This window comes from Marmota flaviventris, chromosome 5 (genome assembly GCF_047511675.1).
Source record: "Marmota flaviventris isolate mMarFla1 chromosome 5, mMarFla1.hap1, whole genome shotgun sequence".
Lineage (NCBI taxonomy): Eukaryota > Metazoa > Chordata > Mammalia > Rodentia > Sciuridae > Marmota > Marmota flaviventris.
In genome coordinates this window covers 40991111-41011037 of record NC_092502.1, presented here as the reverse complement: position 1 = coordinate 41011037, position 19927 = coordinate 40991111, and the positions used below count along the sequence as shown (strand labels likewise).

The following is a 19927-nucleotide window of genomic DNA, read 5'->3' as shown; positions in this document are numbered from 1 at the left end:
CACCAAGAAGAGTAAGGAGGGAGGTAGAAATTATTATTAGAAAAAACATCCCCCAAGACTGTTAAGGTGTTAGCTTCTAACTCCAGATGAAGCCGTCACCAGCCATGTTACTGAGGATCAGCTTGAGTCACTGATGCTCAGTGACCAGAGATGGCACAGGGAGCACAGGGAGGTGTACTGGGCTGAGCGGACCAGGGCAGACAGGCAGGGGAAAGTGACTATGGAGTCTTTACTGGGAACCTGACCACCCAAACTCTAAAGCAAGTTATGTACAACTGCCCGTTGCACTGGAGCCGGTGGCTGGGAACACTCTGAGAGTGGGTATAGCAGAGGTCCCTGAGACTGTGCATATGACTGTGAAGGACAACCCATCACCAGACCTGCAGGTGGAATAGGATCCTGATTCCAAGGCAGGAAAGTCAGCCCCATCCCCATCCAGCACGGGGCCTCCACACCCCTGTGATTTATGGGGGTCCACAATGCCTCAACATGTACTAAACCTACCTTTAGAAACTAGAAACAGTGACAGGCCTGGCCCCAGGCCTCTTAGCACCTGTATACAAGCACCCACCACATGCAGGTGCATCCCCCAGAGCTCCAGATAGGAGGAGCCGTGCAGGTGCTGGGCATGCACCTGGTACCCACCCTCAGGGCCTTCAGTACTCTGTCTTTGACTGGCCACCTGTTTTCTGAGCTGAGCTGAGAGCTCCAGCACTAGCCAAAAAAGCATTTCTAATCAGAGTCCTTTCTGGAGCCAGGATAAAAGCTTGGCAGTTCACAGAAGATAACCTGAGCTGGGTCTGGGGATAGTCATGGAAGAGCACCTGGAGCAGCAAGTGAGTCGGGTGTCTGGGGGGGCTCTAGGCTGTGGGCTCAGGACCCAGTTCCTTCATTGCTATTCCTCAGCTCCCAGCACAGTGGCTGATGCTTAGCACATTCACTCCATATTTGGCAATGACAGGAATTCATGTTTTTACCCAATACCCTTTCCTATGTGCCCCAAAAGTCATGCGATAAAGGCTGATAGACTCTGAAATCACAACATGAGAAACAGAGGGTCAGAGTGGATAAGGCCTCAAGGCCACAGAGCTCAAGTACTCTCTTCACCACTCATGGCTTCACACCACTCAGAAACTCCTCTTCCTTATTGATAAAAATGGGGGTCATGATGAATTCTACCCTGTTAAGTGCTTGTGAGCATCGCCAAGACCATTGATGATGCTCTCAACCTGATGTGCTTGCAGAGGAGGTTCTCAAAAAGTGTTGGCTCCTGATGTTGGTTTTGAAAATCAAGTTATAAAATATATGAAATTTTATGCAAGATAGAATTTGAAGACCTTAAGTATAGATGAGCATTGATAATTGCATAACCCTGTGTAACCATCATCCCAAACCAAATATAACTATTAAGCACTTCCAGTCTACCTGGAAATTTTCCTCCTGCCTTCCAGTTAAACTGTGCCTCCTTGCTCTCAGTGGTCACCTTTTCAAACACCCATCATCATAGATGTACTGCACCATTCTAGAACTTCATGAGAAAAGATCATATTGTGTATCTCTGGATCCATTCTTCTGGTGGTTGTTTTTTTTTTTTTTTTTTTTTTTTTTTTTGCCTTAGAGTTTTAGTTGGCCTTTTCGCTCTTGTGACCAAAAAACAGGACAAGAACCATTTTAGAGGAGGAAGCTTATTTGGGATTCACAGTTTCAGAGGTCTCAGTCCATAGATGGCTATCTCCATTGTCTGTGCCTGAGATGAGGCAGAATATCATGGCAGACGGGCCTGATGGAGGAAAGCAGTTCAATATATGACAATTAGGAAGCAAAAGACCAAACTCCACTCACCAGGTTCAAAATATATATCCCCAAAAGAGTGTTCCCCGAGATCAATCTCCTCCAGTCACACCCCACTGCCTACAGTTACTACCCAGTTAATCCATTCAAGTGGTTTAAAGCACTGATTCTGTTAAACTCTGATAACTCAGTCATTTCACCTATAAACTTTCTTGCATTCTCACCCATGATCTTTTAGGAGACAATTCATATCTAAAGCATAACACTTAGCATAATGTTTTGGGGATTTATCCATGTTGTTGCAAATATTTGCAGCTTGTTCTTTTTCAAGGATGTGTAGTATTTTGTTGTATGAATATATACTTAAAAAAAAACTTATGCTCTTATTGATGAACACTTCACTTGTTTTCAGTTTTCTACTGTAATAAGTTCACTATCAACACCATTGTACAGGTCTTTGTATAAACATTTTCACTTCTCTTGTATAAATACTTAGGAATAGAAACACTGGGTGATTTTATAAATATGTGTAGATAAGAAATTGTCAATCTGTTTTAAAAGCCATTCTACCATTTTACATTCTCACCAGCATATGGTGTCATCCGTCCTTTTATTTTAGCCAATTTTGGGTATAAAATATTTCTCTGTGGCCTTATTTATACATTTGTAAAGCACTTAGGCAAATGGGTATTAACCCATTTTTTCACCCTTATTCCTTTCTTTGTATTTCCACTGATACTCATTCTGGGTTTATTTGAGCTACTGCAGATTGATCTAAAAATTTATCTGCTTAAAATTCTCATTTATTACTCTGTTTTGCCACTATAGGCAAGCCTGCTAATTTAAAAACAGACATTGCCCCTACATATATACCCTATGATTGTGCATAATTTAGGATGCATTGGGATACAATGCTTCTGTGTGGTTGTTTTTTTTGCCTTAAGAGTTTTAGTTGGCTTTTTCGCTCTTGGGACCAAAAAAAAAAAAAACAGGACAAGAACCATTTTAGAGGAGGAATCTTATAAATGGGGTTTTCTAATTCCTAAAAATTTTCCAGAGAACTGGAAATTTTTTGTACTCAAAATCTCCTGTTTACATGACAATCATATTTTATTTTTTATACTCTTAATATGTGCTGGTTATTTTTTTATGGAAAAACTAGCTGAATTTTATTATTATCCTCAATGCCAAACAAAACTTTAAATCAATTAAAATCTTTCATTAAGCATAGATACTTTCACATATGCTACAATCATAATAAGTACATTTCTTTGCATAAAGGCACAGGCTTTGATTGGATTTTAAAAAATCCCCGACTAAAGATTATGTATATAGAACTCCGATTGTTGCTTATGTAATAGTAACTTAATCAAATTGACTTACTCTATCTAGAATAAAATAAAATTTACAGATTAAAATCAATTTTAAATAATCTTTATTTACAAAATACAATTCTAACAATTATAATTCCATTAAGCTTCAATTGGAAGCTTAATCATTTAAAAGTATAATCATTTGAGTAAAAGCAGTTATATTTAAACTAAAAATGAGAGATAGATTACTTTTGAAGTCAGATAAAAAATATTGTCAAGTTTCTTGTTGTGGGTTCTGTATGTTGGGTAGCAGGCTCATTTGAAGGTGGACTCAACCCTGAAGGGAACTCACTTCTACTTTCAGAATGCACGGGAGGGAGGGGGGCAGAATTCAGCTCTTGGGGGGAGATAATGAGGAAAACACCATGGCTCCATTGGGAATGGAGGGCCCCATGGAAAATATTCTCGAGATGCTCCATACATGTTTCCTGGAGGAGGTGGAGGGAAAAAAGCTCCTCTTCTCATGAACTGATTCCTTGGATCCACTGGAAACAATGGACCTCTGATTGGAGGGAAAGGTGAGAAAGCAAAGCCAGAGGCAGTTTCTTGGTTTTCAGCAGGGAGAGATGAATCGGGCACATTGGAATTATCAAGATCAACTTTGGAATCATTTCTACTGGATTCCATTTCAGAAAACATAGGCCCATCCATTTGATCCAAAGGCGGCAGAGTAGAACTTCTGAGTTCTGCTGGTCCCGAGGGTCCACCGTAATTAGAATCACATCACTCTTGCCTTGGTAAAGGAAGACGCAGATCACAATATGGTTGGCCTGGTGGAGACGTCATCATCTTAGGGTTCTGTTCCCATGGAGATGACAGGGGCCTAATGTTATAAGGCACTCTCTGATGATCAGTTATCCCATCATAGCCGGATTCTCTTCTTTCATTGATAATTTGAGGGCCCAGAGGATTCTCTGGGCCTCTTGAGCCTCTTCCTCCTACCCGTGGAAGCAAAGGTGAGAGTCTGAGTGCACCCTCCTTTCCCAGAAGTGCAGCTCTCATTTCAGATGAAGGTCGACCCAATGGTGAGGGACCATCTGGGAAATGCTCTCTGCCAATGGCTGTATTTGAAACATGAAGTGCAGAAGGATCTTTTTAAAATTTAAACTCATTTTCGGTGAAGTTTTGACTGTCGTGAGCCTCGTGTTTCCCTAAATCATTGAGGTATCTTTCAGCCCTCTGAGCTGCCCACTCATTATCTTGTGCTTTTTCCTCATAGTGTGTAATCTGCCCCTGATAAAAATAAGTGGTTCTCTCTAACTCTTCTTCAAGGTCTTTGACTTGCTTTCTATAGGTCTTAAGCTGTTCACTTGCATGGCTGATGTTTTCCTCCATTTTGAAAAGTTTCTCCTCTTGCACTACCTGGTCATTTTCCTCTTCTCTTACTTTCCTCTGGAGTTTCATTACAATTGCTTCATATACTTCAATGATGAGTTTAAGTTTCTGTTCAAGATGCTGATTCTCACTTTCCAATTGTGTATTTTTTGACTGCAGAGATGCTTGTTCTGTCTTAAGATTTTTAATCTCTTCTATAAGGTCTTCCTTTGTTTCAACGACTTCAGATACTAAAGTAAAAACTTGATTTCTTTCTCCTTCTAAGATTTTAAAAGAGGAATTTAACTTATCAGCATAAAGCTGTTTCTTCAAATCTCCTTTTGGCTGATCCTCTAAGTGAGCACCGATTTCTGATTCACTTTTCATTTCCAACTCCAAGTTACCATCGTCTGTTAGGTCTTCTTCAAGCACAGGAGCCCAATCTTTCAGCAAGTGTTCAGACAGAGACTTAATGTGATTTTCTTTCTCTCTTAGAACTTGTTCTTCATGTTCTTTGGAGTCTTCAAGTGTTGTTTTCTGATGATTAAGGCCATTCACTTCTTCTTCCCATACTTCCCCTTCGTGTAAAAGCTGTTTCTGACTTTCCAGAAGCTGGGAATTTTCATTTGAAACTTCTTTTATTGGTACCTTCAGTCCTTCTGCATTCAGGTGAAATATTGTTAAGGTTGTTGTAGCTTCAGGTATATGTGAACTGAGGGATTTTGATTCCTCTTCTGGGGACTTCATCCTTTTTGATATATACTCTATCAATTCATCCTGTTGAGAATGTTTAGTTTTCTCTTCTTTTAGCTCTTCTTCTAGAAAGAGTATTTCTTCCTCAAATTTAGATAGGGACCTATCCAGGTTTGCGTATATTGCCTCCTTCTCCAAAATGGCATTCTTAAAGATGACTCTAAGCCTTCATATTCTTTTTGGACAAGACTGACTTTTTCAAGCAGTCCACATTTTTTCTCAATTATTTCAGAAAGTTTTAGAGCAAGCTTTTTTTCTCTTCTCAAGTAAAGCCTGCTTCTCACAGACTGAAAACTTCTCCACAAAAACAAGACAACAACAAAAAATCCAATAGCTGTACGTATCCCCAACTCCCATGGACAGCCATAAGGACTAGGGTGTGTTTCCATGTCTTCAGACAAGGCACACCACAACCCTGCTTACTTCTTCCAGGACCACCCCAAGTATGGCTGAGGGGCACCTGTTGCCCCTCCATCACACTAAGGCTACTTTGGCTATTTCCTCCACAACCACACCGTGCCCAGCCAAAAGAGGCTATGGACACTCAGGCCTTTGGTCAGGAATATAAACCTGCACCAGGCAACGGAGCAGACCATTGTGAACCAGTGAGGGTGGGGGGCACTGTGGGCATGGGCATGGGAGCCCCAGTCATGGGCTCCCAGGGGCCTAGCACACTCACACTGCCTGTCAGAGAAGTCTGGGCCCCTCCCCCTAGGCTGTGCATCCTGAAGTAGCGCAGGTTCAAGCCTGTCCCAGTGGAGCCAGAGAGGAGTCCTCTCCAGGTCACCTACCTGTTGATTTGGTTTAGGCCAGGTGAGGGCAGAACTTATTATGTGTGTTCTATACAGTCATAATATCACGCAGTTTGATGTAACGAAAATTCTATACTTTCTAAAAATTTTAAAGAGCTAGTAAATCATATACTTATATTTGTATCATTTGCCCATTTAATGAATCATTCCTTTCTCCCCTCCCCCCCAGTCCTTTCTCTTTTTCTGTCCTTTATTCTTTCTCCCTTTCCTTTTCTTGCAGTGTTGGAGGTTAAATTCCAAGGCCTTCTGCATGCTAGGCAAGCTCTCTACCACTGAGCTTCATCCCCAGCCCTGTTGACACTTATCATAGAAGTCATAGGAATTAATTCTGATGCCTGATGATCTTGATCACCCTTTTACCAGCTTGCTGGACACTCCACACATCCCATTCTTTTGTGAGATATTTGTTCTCATCTTCCAAACTGGCTCATCTTTTTATTTTGACCAAGCTACAGAGGTCTTTATGTATTCTGGTTATAATTCCTTTATTAGACATATGTATTTCAAATATTTTTCCATGTGTGGCTTAATGGGTTCTTTGATGATGAAAAACAGAAACTTTTACTTTTTGATTTCCAGATCATTCCACTTCCTTTTATGGTTAGTGCCTTTTGTATCCTGTCTCAGAAATCTTCAGCGACTCCAAGATTGTGAGGTTGTTTTCCCCTTGTAGAATATGTTTTACATTTAAGTTGATGATCTGCCTCAAATTATTATTATTATTATTTCAGTTATGGTGGTTTTCTAGAGTCATAAGTGCTAAGAAAACACTCAGGTTCTCTGCAGGATTAGACCTGAACTAAGCCTCAGGCTGAAGACTTAATTTCAGTTCTAAGAAAGGGTTTTTGTTGCAGTCCTGGCTTTGACCATTCACAGAAGTACCCCTTACTGACCAGAGGCCACAAACAGAACCCCCAGCCAAAGAAAAACTATGTTGACTTTCCTGGTTCCAACCAGGTGGCACTAACCTTTGATTACTAACTCAGCCAATCACAGTGTGGCCTTATAACAGCCCTGGGACCAGAGAAGTTTCCCACCCCAACCTTAGGATGACCACCAGGAGATGGGTCACCGAGGATTCCCTCTGAAGTTCTGCCCTCTGAAGCCCAGCTAGTTCTTAGGAGCCTGGCCACATGACAATTTGGAAGAGAGCATGATGTGGGCAGCGCCCTGGGGCTGGATAGAGGCAGATGGTCCAGAGGGGCTGAGGCCTGAGCCCAGCAGACATCAGAGCCCCTAGCATGACCCTACCTGCCTAGCAGAGACAGAGTGATATGGGAGCTTGGGCCAGAGGGTGTAGGAAGTCATGGGATAAGAGGCGAGGCCCTGGAAGATGGTGATTTTAGGAAAGAATGCTGGTAGCATCCTCAGCCTGAGAGAGCCTTCCCAGAAAGCTCACCCCACAGCTAGTGCCTATGAGCTGTATTCTTACTGCTCTGAGGACACAGCAGAGATGGACTTCTCTCAGCCCTGGGAGAAGGTTGCTGAGTGTTCTCTGTCTGTAAGGCTCTTGCCTGCACCTCAGTGTCCTGCTTGTCTACATGCTCCGGGTGGGACATGGCGGCAGTTGAATCATGGCGCTGGCATGTGAGGTGGGGGGTACAGCAGGGGCTCATGGAAGGGCAAAGTCCAACTTCCTGCAAAGGGAGCTTCCTCTTGGGCACTCTTGTACTGGCCCAGCTCCTCAAGGAGAGGAGGGGCTCTGCTGAGTCACAACTAGTGAATGGTGGCACATGGATTTGAGTCTGGCAGTCTGACTCCAGAGTCATGAGATATCCCCAGGAAACCAACAAACCAAAGGTGCCTGATGGCCCCCTTGGTTCCCTGAGCCACCCCAGGGCAGAGCAGGAGCCTCTGCAAACACACAGACAACGGGGCTCTCAGATGGCCCTCCACAGGAATAATATTGGAGGCCTTAAGTGGGTAGCAAGAGCTGAGCAGAGGGCAGGCTGTGTCACCTCTTTCCTGAGGAGGGAAGCATCACCTGAGGTGACCTGAGACTTGCTGGGTTTATCCACAACTTCAAGTTTTTAAAAAGCCAAGTTTCCTCTCCCTGGGTCTCTGGAAGAGGCTCATTCCAGCATCATTTTTGTTCAAATGATTTTGGATGTCAATTGTCTGTCTTTAATGAGCCCAGAAATTTTCATAATTATCCTTTTTTTCCCCAAAGCCATAATTATAGGTTAGAGTATATGCTACAGGCAAGAAATTTAAATAGAGCTTTTTACACACTTAAGCATTCTGCTTCTTCTTTCAAAAAACATTTTTTTAAAGAGGGCTTCCAATTATCCTTCTGTTACCTTTGTTCCCTTCCTGAGGTGATCGCTGGGAGATGCAATGGTCATTGTCAATGGTAATTGTCCAGAGCCTCATCCCCAGGTGGCATCCCCAGCTCCAGGCCCATCCATCCCCCTGCTCCTTCAGTTGACACCCAGCTCTCCTATGTCTGTGCTGAGACTGGAAGGAGGTGGGAAGGGTTGGGTAGAGCTGCTCCTCAGTTTGGAAGGCCCAGAGTAGCCCCAAAGCACAATGGAGACCTCCCACAAGTACCCAGGAAATGAAGGAAAGAAGCCCCAGTAGCAGGCACTCCCCAGGTGGGTCTCTGGGAGTTGAACCTGCATCCAGTGAAAATCTGGGACCTGCCCCAGTTCTGGGGCATAGATCTGAATTGGCATGCAGGTGGAAGGCCCAGCAGAATAGGACAAGGGGCTCAGGAGATCATGATTCTGGATTCAACCATTCATTCACTCAGCCTTCACCAAGCATCTCTGTCCTTCTGGAATTTTCTACCAGGCATCTCTTTCTCTTCCCTCATGCCTAACTGTGTTTCTGGCCTAGAATTTGGCACTTGGGGCCAAGACCAGTGAGGCTCAGGTCTCTCTCACCTAGCACACTTATGCTTCCAGACAGTATCACCAAGTTTAAATCAAAATATTCCCTGGAGGACTCAGCCTCCTATTGTGTCCTCAGCTGGAAGCAAGGGGAGGGCTTTATCCCATTCCCCTTTGATTCACCCCCATGAGCCAAGGGTTCTTTCTGCAATGTTTTCCACTAACACTCCCTGGCATTCCCTGATTTTTCCACACTGAACTCGTTCCACGGCTCTTTCCAGGGCTTGTACTGCACTCTGGACTTTTCACAATTGCCCTGGGTCTTAGAAGTTACTGCTAGACCCATTTGTGAACAATGAAACTGAGGCTCAGAGAGGTCACTTTGCAGCCATGGGCCTCTAGCCCACATATCTCATCCCTGGCTTTGCTTTAAGTCCTAGTAAAGGTTAGAGACTGCAGGCTTGTGTCCTCTTGGGTTACAACAGGTTGTCTCACCTGTGAATGGGCAGAGGTCCTGCTTTTGGTGAGAATTCTACATTTTCTCTCTTGCCCAGTGACTAAGAATTGACCTCCCTTCCTCCCAGAGCTTCTGGGAATTTGTTTACTTCTGAACTCAAGAGCCCCTATCCCAGGGAGAAGGTCAGGACAGGAGCAAAGGCATGTGGCCAGCATCAGAGGAGATACTCCCAGGAGCCTCTGTCCTCTGGCTGGGCTCCAAGAGGAAACACAGCCGCCTCCAGCACAGGCGGAGGAGGAAGGTGCCAGCACAGCTGCCCGAGGTGGGGGGCCGGCCAGAGAGAGGCCCCTGTGGATGGAAGCAGCTCATTCTGTGTGAAGCAGAGGCTGAGGGAAAAGGGTGGTGCTAGGGCTGTGCACACATCACTTTGGCACACAATCTGCAGGAGGAATGAGGCTGTGCCCATTACAGCTCCCACCCCATAAAGCCTGCTGGGAAAACACAAGGAAAGAAGATGATCCTCTAGTCCCAGGAATCCTAGGAAAGGTCCTTCCCTTGTCCAATTCTTATTGAGAACACACTCTGCACCAGGCACCAGGTCTTGGCCATAACAGGTCTTCTAGAGCGAGACTGACAATAATCAAGGAAAAAAGTAACTAACACAATTGTTTCAGATAGCTAAGAAGACAAGCAAGGTTATATGAAGCAATCACTGGAAAGGGAAAGCAACTCCTTGAATCTGGCTGGTCAGGGAAGGTATCTGTATGGAGGGACCCTTGAGTTGACCAAAGCAGTTAACCCATACAAATCCAAGGAAGAGTGGCAGAAAGATGCAAATTGTAAATCAAAAGAGCTTTGAGAAGGGGAGTAGCTCACGGCCTTATATACTGTGGGGCTAAGAGTTGGAATTTTGCACCAAGAGACTACAGAGAATTAAATTTTGAATTAACCATCTGGCTGCCAGATAGATAATGAAATTCCAGGGAACAAAAGCCCAAACCAGACGGTGGGAACTGAGAATTCTGATTTTAATATTATCATCTGCAGCTATTGCCTAGTAGGCACGTACATCCCTAACTGCCCAAGAGGTATTCTCCTAGCAGGAAGAAGCTGTTTTCATCTCCATACACCTCAAGGTGAAGACCGTTCACATAGTTTCAGGCTCTGCAGTGAGGACTGGGCCTCGGAAGCCTGCGTGGGTGGGAGACATCTGTATACTCGGTGGTTCAATAAAAAGCCTTAATACAGCACACCAGGCCGCCCAGGGGACCGGCTGCGTTTCATCCAGAAGCCAAGAGTCCTCTTTAAAGTCTCTGCCTGCCCCTGTGCAGGCCCCGCCATTGTTCCTGCCCACCGTTGTGGCTGTCTGACTTCCTCTGAGATGCTTTGTCCAGAAAGACACCCCTGGCAGGGCCAAAACAGTGAGCTCCCAGCCTGGAGTTCAGCAGCCACACCCTCTAAGCAGTCTTTCTCATGAACCCTTTGGTGAAGAAGTGCTCTTTCTCTGGAATGTTCCATCTTACCAATCTCAGAAACCCACAAAACAAGGGATCCAAGAGGCTGATTGTTTTTCTGGAAAGCCGGGGAGACTCATCTCCCACATACCCTCAAACACTGTGAGGAGAGGGGGATGCTGCAGGCCCATTCAGACTGTGAACAGTGACTTCCGGTGGCCATTTCTCTCTTCCTTTCCTCTAGCAGGATCTCTCTCTCCCATGGCAGGCACTCAGACAGGCTGCTGTGAGGCCAGGATGGCAGCTATGCTTCACTTTCATCTCAATTCTACTCCAGTGATAAGTGGCTACTTTGAGAATGGTGTTAATAGGGCCTCAGATCATGTCTTGGCACAAGAAGAAAGAGTGAGCAATAGATTAGTCTTTTAAAAGTCTTCTTCTGTCCTGAGCACAGAAGAAGACTAAAGGTGCACCTGTCATTTATCTTCCAGTCCTATAAAGGCTGGAAAGCTTGGTGACCTCAGCAAGAGACCTGGCATACCACTGCATCTTCCTCTTCCTGCTGCAGAGAACCACTAGGCAGAACAGGTCCCAGTATTCCAATCAGCTCACCTCAGGGTGGGGCTCACAGGATAATCCCTACCCGGGAGAATTGTCTAGCACTACTCAGGCCTGACTCATTCCTTTCCTTGATTGGATGCCAAATTTTCTATTTATATAGCAACTAAAACAGGTTTCAAACCCAGAATCCTCTTGGGGAGGCATTCTCTACAGTAGACTACACAGCCTTCAGATCCCACTTAGTATACCAAGCTTAATGGTAGGTGTTTTAATTAATTATAAATTGAAGGAAAGTATGAATCTAGACAAAAAGCTATGAACACTTCAAATTATTGAAATTTTCCTCATGAAAGCAGTATGGAGATTCCCTGGAAAACTTGGAATGGAACTACCATTTGACACAGCTATCCCACTTCTCGGTTTATAACCAATGGACTTAAAAACAGCTTACTACAGGGACACAGCCATATCAATGTTTATAGCAGCACAATTCACAATAGCTGAATTATAGAATCAACCCGGATGCCCTTCAGTAGATGAATGGATAGGGAAACTTTGGTATATATACACAATGGAACGTTACTCAGCATTAAAAGAGAATAAAATCATGGCATTTGCAGGTAAACGGATGGAGTTGGAGAATATAATGCTAAGTGAATTAAGCCAATCCCAAAACACCAAAGGCGGAATGTTTTCTTTGATATGAGGATGCTGACTCATAATGGCGATTGGTGGGGGGGAGCATTGGAGGAATGGAGGAACTTTAGATAGGACAAAGGAGAGGGAGGGGGCAAGGGAGTAGAAATGACGGTGGATGAGTTAGACATCATTACCCTAAGCACATGTATGAAGACACGAATGGTGTGAAAATATTTTGTGTATAATCAGTGACTTCAAAAATTGTGTTCTATATGTACAATATGAAATGAATTGCATTCTGCCATCATGTATAACCAATTAGAATAAAAAAATAATTTTTAAAAGTTTCCTCATGAATCAAACAAAGAAAAAGTAAGTACAATGAAGAAAACAAAGAAAATGCAAGCCAAACACACAAACACTTTTGAAATTCAAGATGAATTGATTTGAGCTTTTAATTTGAGCTTAATTGGTATAAAGGTTCATTTTCAAAGGAGGACAGACATTTAGAGAAATGTCGCTCTTTGGACCTTACATTCTAATCTAAATTTTCAGTCTTCAGCTTCAACTAAAGACAGGCAGGAGCAAATTCAGCTCCATTTGAAAACAAATATGCATCTCGTAGCTGAGTGGCAGCTTTAATTAGCAGGCACGTTCCATTTTAATTGCTAGATTATCAGCAATGACAGCATCTCCACAGATGACTGCACTGCATGTAAATTTGGAGTGAGATATTCTGCTGTGTAACTTTTTCGAAAGAGATTCAAACATGTGGAGCGGGCTGATAACTTCCCTGAGTTCCCAAAGGGGTGCTTCTTGTCTTGTCTGTAGCCTCTGTCTTTTTAATAGCAAAACCTCTCTGAAAAAAACAAAGTAAGAGAGAGTTCTTGAACACTAAAAAGGCCTCCTTAACAAAGAGATAATCCATCTGAGTTGTGGGTTTTCCTGCTTGTACAATGCAGCTTCTCAAAATATGATAAATTAGAAAATCGACAAAGCCTATCTCAGAACAGGACATCTGACTTACCTTAGGACACTCACCCTCTTCACTGGGCCCACTGCCTGATGAAGAACTACTGTGAACTATTGGCCACCTCTTCCAAAGATTTGTTAGTTTGAGTAACACAGTTTGAGTACCTTATGGAGAGGACTCTGGACTTTTCTGAGCCCTGAGGTTCCTAAGGCTGTTGCAGGGTGAATAGAAGAGCCCCGTAAACCAGCCACACTGAGCAAGGACAGAAGGTTAATGGGCTCCACAGCTGGTCAGTAGCCTTGACTGTGTCTTTGCCCCGGGCTCAGCATGCTTAATCCTCACATGACTGCAGGTGGTGAAAATATACAGATTCCCATTTTATAGCTGCAGAGATGGAGGCAGGGGGTCTAAATCCAACACCTTTGATTTTATGTTCATTTTGTGAAGTTGTTGGGCAGGAAATAACTCTTGCAAAAAAAAAAAAAAAATCAGATTCATTTACAGAGTGGCCAGATTGTCCTGGTTTGCATGGGACTCTTCCAGTTTTACCAGCCGAAGTCCTGCATTCCAGGACACCCCTCCATCCTGGGCTAACTAAGATGGCTATTGAGCCTGTTCCTAAATACCCAAATAGAAGCACACAGAAGACATTCCAAGCGGTGCTTTGCACCTCCCAAGAAGCTACAAGAGCGATGCTGAGCTTCTCTGAGGACCTGACAGCTCCCACCTCCATTCCCCTGCAGCAGCAGGTCAGAGCACAGGCCTGGGCTCGCTGGAAGGCCCCCAGGACAGCTGGCAAGCACGACACATGCCTTTTATCACCCAACCCTGAGTGAGTAGGCGCCTGCTCTCCTACAAGTCTCTGTTTGAGAGCCATGGGCTCTGAATAACGAGGATATCTGTGAGCAAAATTTATGAGTCGTGTTTCCACTGGATTCAACCTTTTAACCCAAGGAGCGCTTAATTGCCTTTTCCAGATTTTGCTTTAATAACCAGTTCAACTCTTGCCAATTGTGGCTGAATTGAGAAGCACTGAATGTGTGACTGGAAACGGAAAGCTCATTACTTGATACTTGATATAGCTTGTGCCAAATCCTCAATCCATTAATTTCATTCATTGTGGCATCTTCTCCTAAATGATATGTGAAACTTGCAAACTCAGGGGGTACCCTCAAAGTTGAATTTTTTTAAAAAAAAATGCTTCTCCTAAGATATACTTAGGGGGAACTCCTGGCCATAAATCACAGGATGGCTTGGAATTCTCAGTCTTTCCCAGAGGAGCCCAGCCTTTCTATCAGAGCTCTCAGGCCCCACACTCCTCCGTCCAAAGCAAGCATGGAGTAAGGTGCAGACATCTGGTTCCTGTTTCTGGATTCAAAATTGATCTGCTGGGTGCTTCTTGGCAAGTCACTTAACCTCTCTGAGTTTAAGCTTCCTTAATCCTGGCTCACCAGACACCTCTCATGGGGAGGGGCAGGTGGCCAGTTAATGAGCAGGTGTTTTGGGGAGAGAGGACTCGTCTGTGGCAGAGTCTAAGTGAATCCCAAGAAAGGGAGAATAGATGAGGGGTGAGGGCTGGAGGAGGCTGGGAATCATAGCAGAGCAGTAGCTAAACCCTGCAAAACACAAGTGGTTTCAAGTAGGGAAAAAAAAAATTATTTCTAGAGTGACTCATGTCCAAGACAAGCTCCTCGTACAATCTCAGATCAAGTCCCATTGGTTCTTAAAACCTCTGCAGTATGCTGGTCTCCAGGCAGCTGGTTCTGTTCTACACAGAATGCTCCACAGCCTCAGGTGACTCTTGTCTCTCTGCAATGCTTCTCCTACCATTGCTGCAGGGGTCCAAGCTTCTCAAGTCTTATCACCCTTAATTCTGTCCTTCGTTAACTTTGAGGGTTTGTTAGCATGATCTCTATTTTCAGATAAGAAAACTGAGACATAAAGAGGTTTAGTAGGTTGAGAAAGATGGCAGAATAGAGGAAGGGCTCATCTCCCAGAAGTTCTGTGGCTTGGGATTCAAGCAGCCAGAGTCCAGCTTCATAGGAAGGTAGGTGAAAGAGGGAACTCACTGAAATTTCATATCAGACAGTAAAAAGTCACAGAGACACGGAGATTCAGGCACTCTGAACACAGGGCAAGACACAGTGCTTTGGAAACAGGTTAGTGGCACCAGCGGCACCAGTCTACCTCGGAGGGGAGGGATGACACAGGCAGAAAGACAAACAGAGCAAACAAATTGGCACGGGAGAATTCATGGAGCAGAGAGGTGGTTCTGATCTTAGCTGAACCAGAGGCTGTGCAGGGAGCTGGTGTTTAAAAGAGTGCTTCGTGTTGCTGGGCTGGTGAGCAGAGAGCTGAGGCAGGGAGCCATCCCAAAGTGGCCATGCTGAGGTTTGCTGCTGCAGAAGCCTGGGAGATCATAGGAAGCATTGCCAGGCTGCTCCAGTGACTGCCCCTGGTGGGGCACAAATGAAATGGGCATGGAAAAGACTGCCCAGGGGAATTCAAGTTGGAGATATGGAAAGGAGTATGGTTCATTTTTCCTTTGGGTCTGGCAGCTCCCAGTAGGGTTCAGAATTTGGACAGGCAGGTATGTTTACTCAGCATCTGATCCATGGGTAGTGGAGTGTAGAAGACTGTGGAAGATTAGTTACCCTGCTCTCCCACCGGAGTTCTTGGGAGGCCCCTGAGATCCAGACGCCCAGAAGAGATCAGCATCTGCCCAGCCTTAGAATGTGTGGATCCAATCTCTCTAGAGCAGATACCTCGTGAAAAAGTCAGAGGTTCTGATCAGAGCTGAATGCTAGCAGCAGGAACTTCCCACTTAAAACTCTGCATCAGTCCTGCCCTGGGAGTGCATCCATCTAGTCTGTCTGGACAAAACTCCAATTGTCAGTACTTCCTGTTCCCTTATGCTGGTGAGTACAAGGGAAGCTGAGAGCTATTTCAACCAGCATCGATTCCAGGCCATTCCAGTTAGTGAGCAACACAAAGAAGAGAGATGTAACAATACCCATCCTTGCTCTCCCTAAAGGATTAACAGCCCAAGAAGTGGGAAGAAGGACAGTATGGCAGGGTAGTGTAGATCTGTCCTCATCAGCAGCTTTGAGGACCTCAGACGAGACAATCCCTTCATTTTTCATTACAAATTTTTTCACTTTTTTCTTTTTCCATTTGTGTGTGTGTGTTTATTTTTATCATCTTTTCCTCACTCATTTATTATTTCACCTTGTTTTGTCTTTAGAGGGATGGGACCATTGTTTGGTGGGTTGATTTGGTTTGAGTTTTTGTTTGTCTATTTGTTTGGTTTTCATTTTTTGTTTCTCTTGTCACTCTTCCCTTTCCTTTCTCCCCCTCTAATAGCCAAATCTCTTGTTCTCTATTTAGTTTATTTGTTTTTAGTTATTTTTCACTCCTCCTTCTTTATAGCCATCACTTGTTATCTCTCTTCTGCTTTCCTATTTTTTTTTTTGAATATTTTAAGTCTTCTTCTGCCTGCCAACCCCATTTTCTTTTCCCTTAGTGAATTGCAATTATACCATCTTTCAGAACTCTTTAGTTTATATCCATCCTGCCCTCACCATTCTTGTTGCTGTGGTTGTTAGTACTGTGGATGGTGTAGGTGACACCTGCTATTTACTTTAATGCTAGATCTGGTTCATGGATGTTTACTATTGTTGCTGTTGTTAACTGCTGACCCTGCCATTTCTCTTTTTGTGGTAATTAGTGTTGTAAATGTCATAGTAGTCACCAAGCATTTATTTAAATACTGAATATTGTTCACTGCTGTTGTTGTTGTTGTTTATTTCCTGTTTTTCGGAGAGGAGCTTGGAAGTGACTGGGACACTACCAGTTCACAGGGTAGAGACTCTGCTGTGTAGCTACATACTCAAGTCAGTCAAGTGACAGTGCACCTTGCTTCATGCAAACCAACCCTGCTCAAATTTCAACAGTACTTTAATACGTAGAATAGAGGAGACAAAAAAAAAAAACCAAACCAATGACCAGGTCCCAGGTAGAAAGGGCTAGGGAGGACCTTGGTTCCCACTTTTAGACATCTGTTCCTATAGCAAAAACAGAGAGAGATTCCAAGATGGTAGCTCAGAGGAACCCACAGTATTGCAGAAGCACTCCAAGAGTGACTGAAATCATCAATTCTACAGAACCAAAGTGAGAGGCGCTGACAGTTGAAATTTACACTTGGATTATGCTGAGTCTAAGAGTCAAAGCTAAGATACACCAACAACACAAGACTTATTACAAAAGAGATAAGGACACACGAAAGTACTCTCATAAAACATGAAAAGGAAACCATCTCAAAGATGCACTAGTCCAAGCCTCTGAAAACATGAGGAAACTGTTACAATGCTCCCAAAAAGGAACCCACAAATAAAGGAGATAAAATTCCTGAGAAAGAGTTCAAAATTGATCATTAAAATGATTAATGAGATTTAAAAAATCTAAGAAATAAATTAAGAAAGAAAATAAAAGAGGTGACTGACCATTTAAATAGAGAGATTCTAAAAAGAAACAAAACAGTAGTCTTGGAAATGAAAAACAATAAATAAAATAAAAATTTACTGGAAAGTATCACCAACAGATAAGATTATATAGAAAACAGAGCTTCAGGCCTCAAAGACAAGAAATGTGAACTTTAACACTCTGCACACAGAAAACAAATAAATAAAAAAGACCATGATCAGAGTATACAAGAACTTTGGGACAATATTAAGAGAACAAAGTTAAGCATCATTGGGTTTGAAAAGGACATGAAAATACAGGATACTGGCATTAAGAACCTTTTCGGTGAAATAAAAGCAGAATATTTTCCAAGCCTTATAATGAAATAGAAAGCCACATACAGTAGGCATAGAGAACATCAAAAAAGAACCTCTCCAAGATAGAGCATAGTCAAAATGCCGAACAAAGAGAATTAAGCTAGACTATTAACATTCATAATAAAAAGGTCATTTTAGAAGTAAACCAGAAAGACTTACTTCTGATTTCTCAGGTTAGACTCTAAAATTCAGAAGGCTAGGAATTAGATAACACAAACTCTGAAAGAAAACAATTATCAATCAATATTTTTGTATCCATCAAAGCTATTATTCAGAATCAAAAAAGAAACTTTAAAAAAACTTTTTAGAATAAGGATTAATTTTAAAAAATCATGGCAACTAAGACAGCTCTACAGAAAATACTTAAAGGAATACTACATAAAGAAGAATTCAAAAATAAACCCCACAGCCCTCAAATGGATGAAGTTTACTAGAATAGCAATTAAGCCAGTGAAACCTAAGCTCAAATTAAGTATATGAAACAAATCAAAATGGCAGGAAGTAATAAGAATCTCTATATAATAGCTATTAATGTAAATTGTCTCAATTCTCCAATTAAAAGACATAGACTGGGGAGTAGATTTAAAAACAAGACCCAATTATATGCTGTTCGCAAGAGACTCATTTAATCACTAACGACATCCACAGGCAGGAAGTAAAAGAACAAGAAAACATACTTCATTCAAATGCAGTCAAAAAACAAGTAGGAAAAAAGATTTAAAGTAAAAATTTCAAGTAAAAATTAATCAGAAGAGACCAGGAAGAGCATTACATGCTGGTAAAGGTAGCAATCCAATGAGAAGATATAACAATAGCAAATATTTATGCTCCAAATATAAGTTCACCTAACCACACTAAACAAAAACTTGACACAAAGTGTCCAACACAATAATAATGATGATTTCAATGCACTCCTCTCACCAACAGACAGGTCACCCAGACATAAAATCAATAAAGAGACTTCTGACCTAAATAACACTATGAATCAAATGATCCTTATAAATATCTATGGAATATTTCATTCAACAACAGTTGGATTCATTTTTTTCTCTGAAGATAATGGAAATTTTTTCCAAAATAGACTATATTTTAAGACAAAAAGCAAGTTTATAACAAATATTTTAAAAAGTCAACATAATCCCTGATTTATTAGAATATAAGTTTACAAAACAGTCCCTAATGATTTTATCAGATCATAATGGAATAAAATTTCAACAGCAAGAAAAAGTATAGAAACTACATAAACACATGGAGTTTGAACAATAGTCATTTAAACAAGGAATGAATCATAGAAAAAATTAGAGAAGAAATTTAAAATTTCCAGAATCAAACAACAAAAGTGATACCATGTACCAAAGTTTCTATGACACTAGGAGGGTGATTCTAAAAAGAAAGTTTGTTGCACTAAGTGCCTACATTAAAAGAAATATCTGAAATAAATACTTTACTGCTACATCTCCAGGCCCTAGAATAGTAAGATCAAAATAATTCCAAAACCAGTAGAAGACATAAAATAATTAAGATCAGGGCCAAAATTAATGAAATAGAGAATAAAATATAATACAAAGGATTAATGCAACGAAGAGTTGGTTCTTTGAAAATTGATAATTCCTTACTTAAACTAATAAAAAGAGAGAGAATACCCAAATTTTCAAAACTAGAGATGAAAAAGAAGATATCTATCACCAGAGAATCATTATGGACTGTTTTGTAAACTTGTATTCTAATAAATCAGAACATCCAGATAATACTGACAGATTTCTAGAAGTATATGTCTAACAAAACTGAACCAAGAGTATATAGAAAACCTGATCAGACCAATATCAACCAATGAGTTTAAAGCTGTAATAAAAAACCTTCCAACAATGAAAAGCCCACCACCAGATGTAAAGAAGGATGAATGCCACGTCTTCTCAAATTATTCCATGAAATATAACAAGAGGGAACACTCCCATTGTGTACCATGGTATACAATCCTCATAATGTGTTTTGAATGCAATTTGCTTATATTTCATTAAGAATTTCTGCATCTGTGTTCATTAATAATATTGCTGTGTAGTTTTCTTTCCTTGATGTGTTTTTATCTAGTTTTGGTATCAGAGTGATACTGGCTTCATATAATGAATTTGGG

General features: G+C 42.1%; 1 protein-coding gene across 1 annotated transcript; it reads right to left on the bottom strand.

The window, feature by feature from the left end:
* Nucleotides 1–3464: 3464 nt before the first annotated feature.
* On the bottom strand, nucleotides 3465–5620 carry LOC139705902 (melanoma inhibitory activity protein 2-like). The gene is given in 2 exon segments (XM_071612794.1): nucleotides 3465–5380; nucleotides 5383–5620. Coding segments are annotated over 2 exon segments (2154 nt in total).
* Between the last annotated feature and the right edge of the window lie 14307 nt (nucleotides 5621–19927).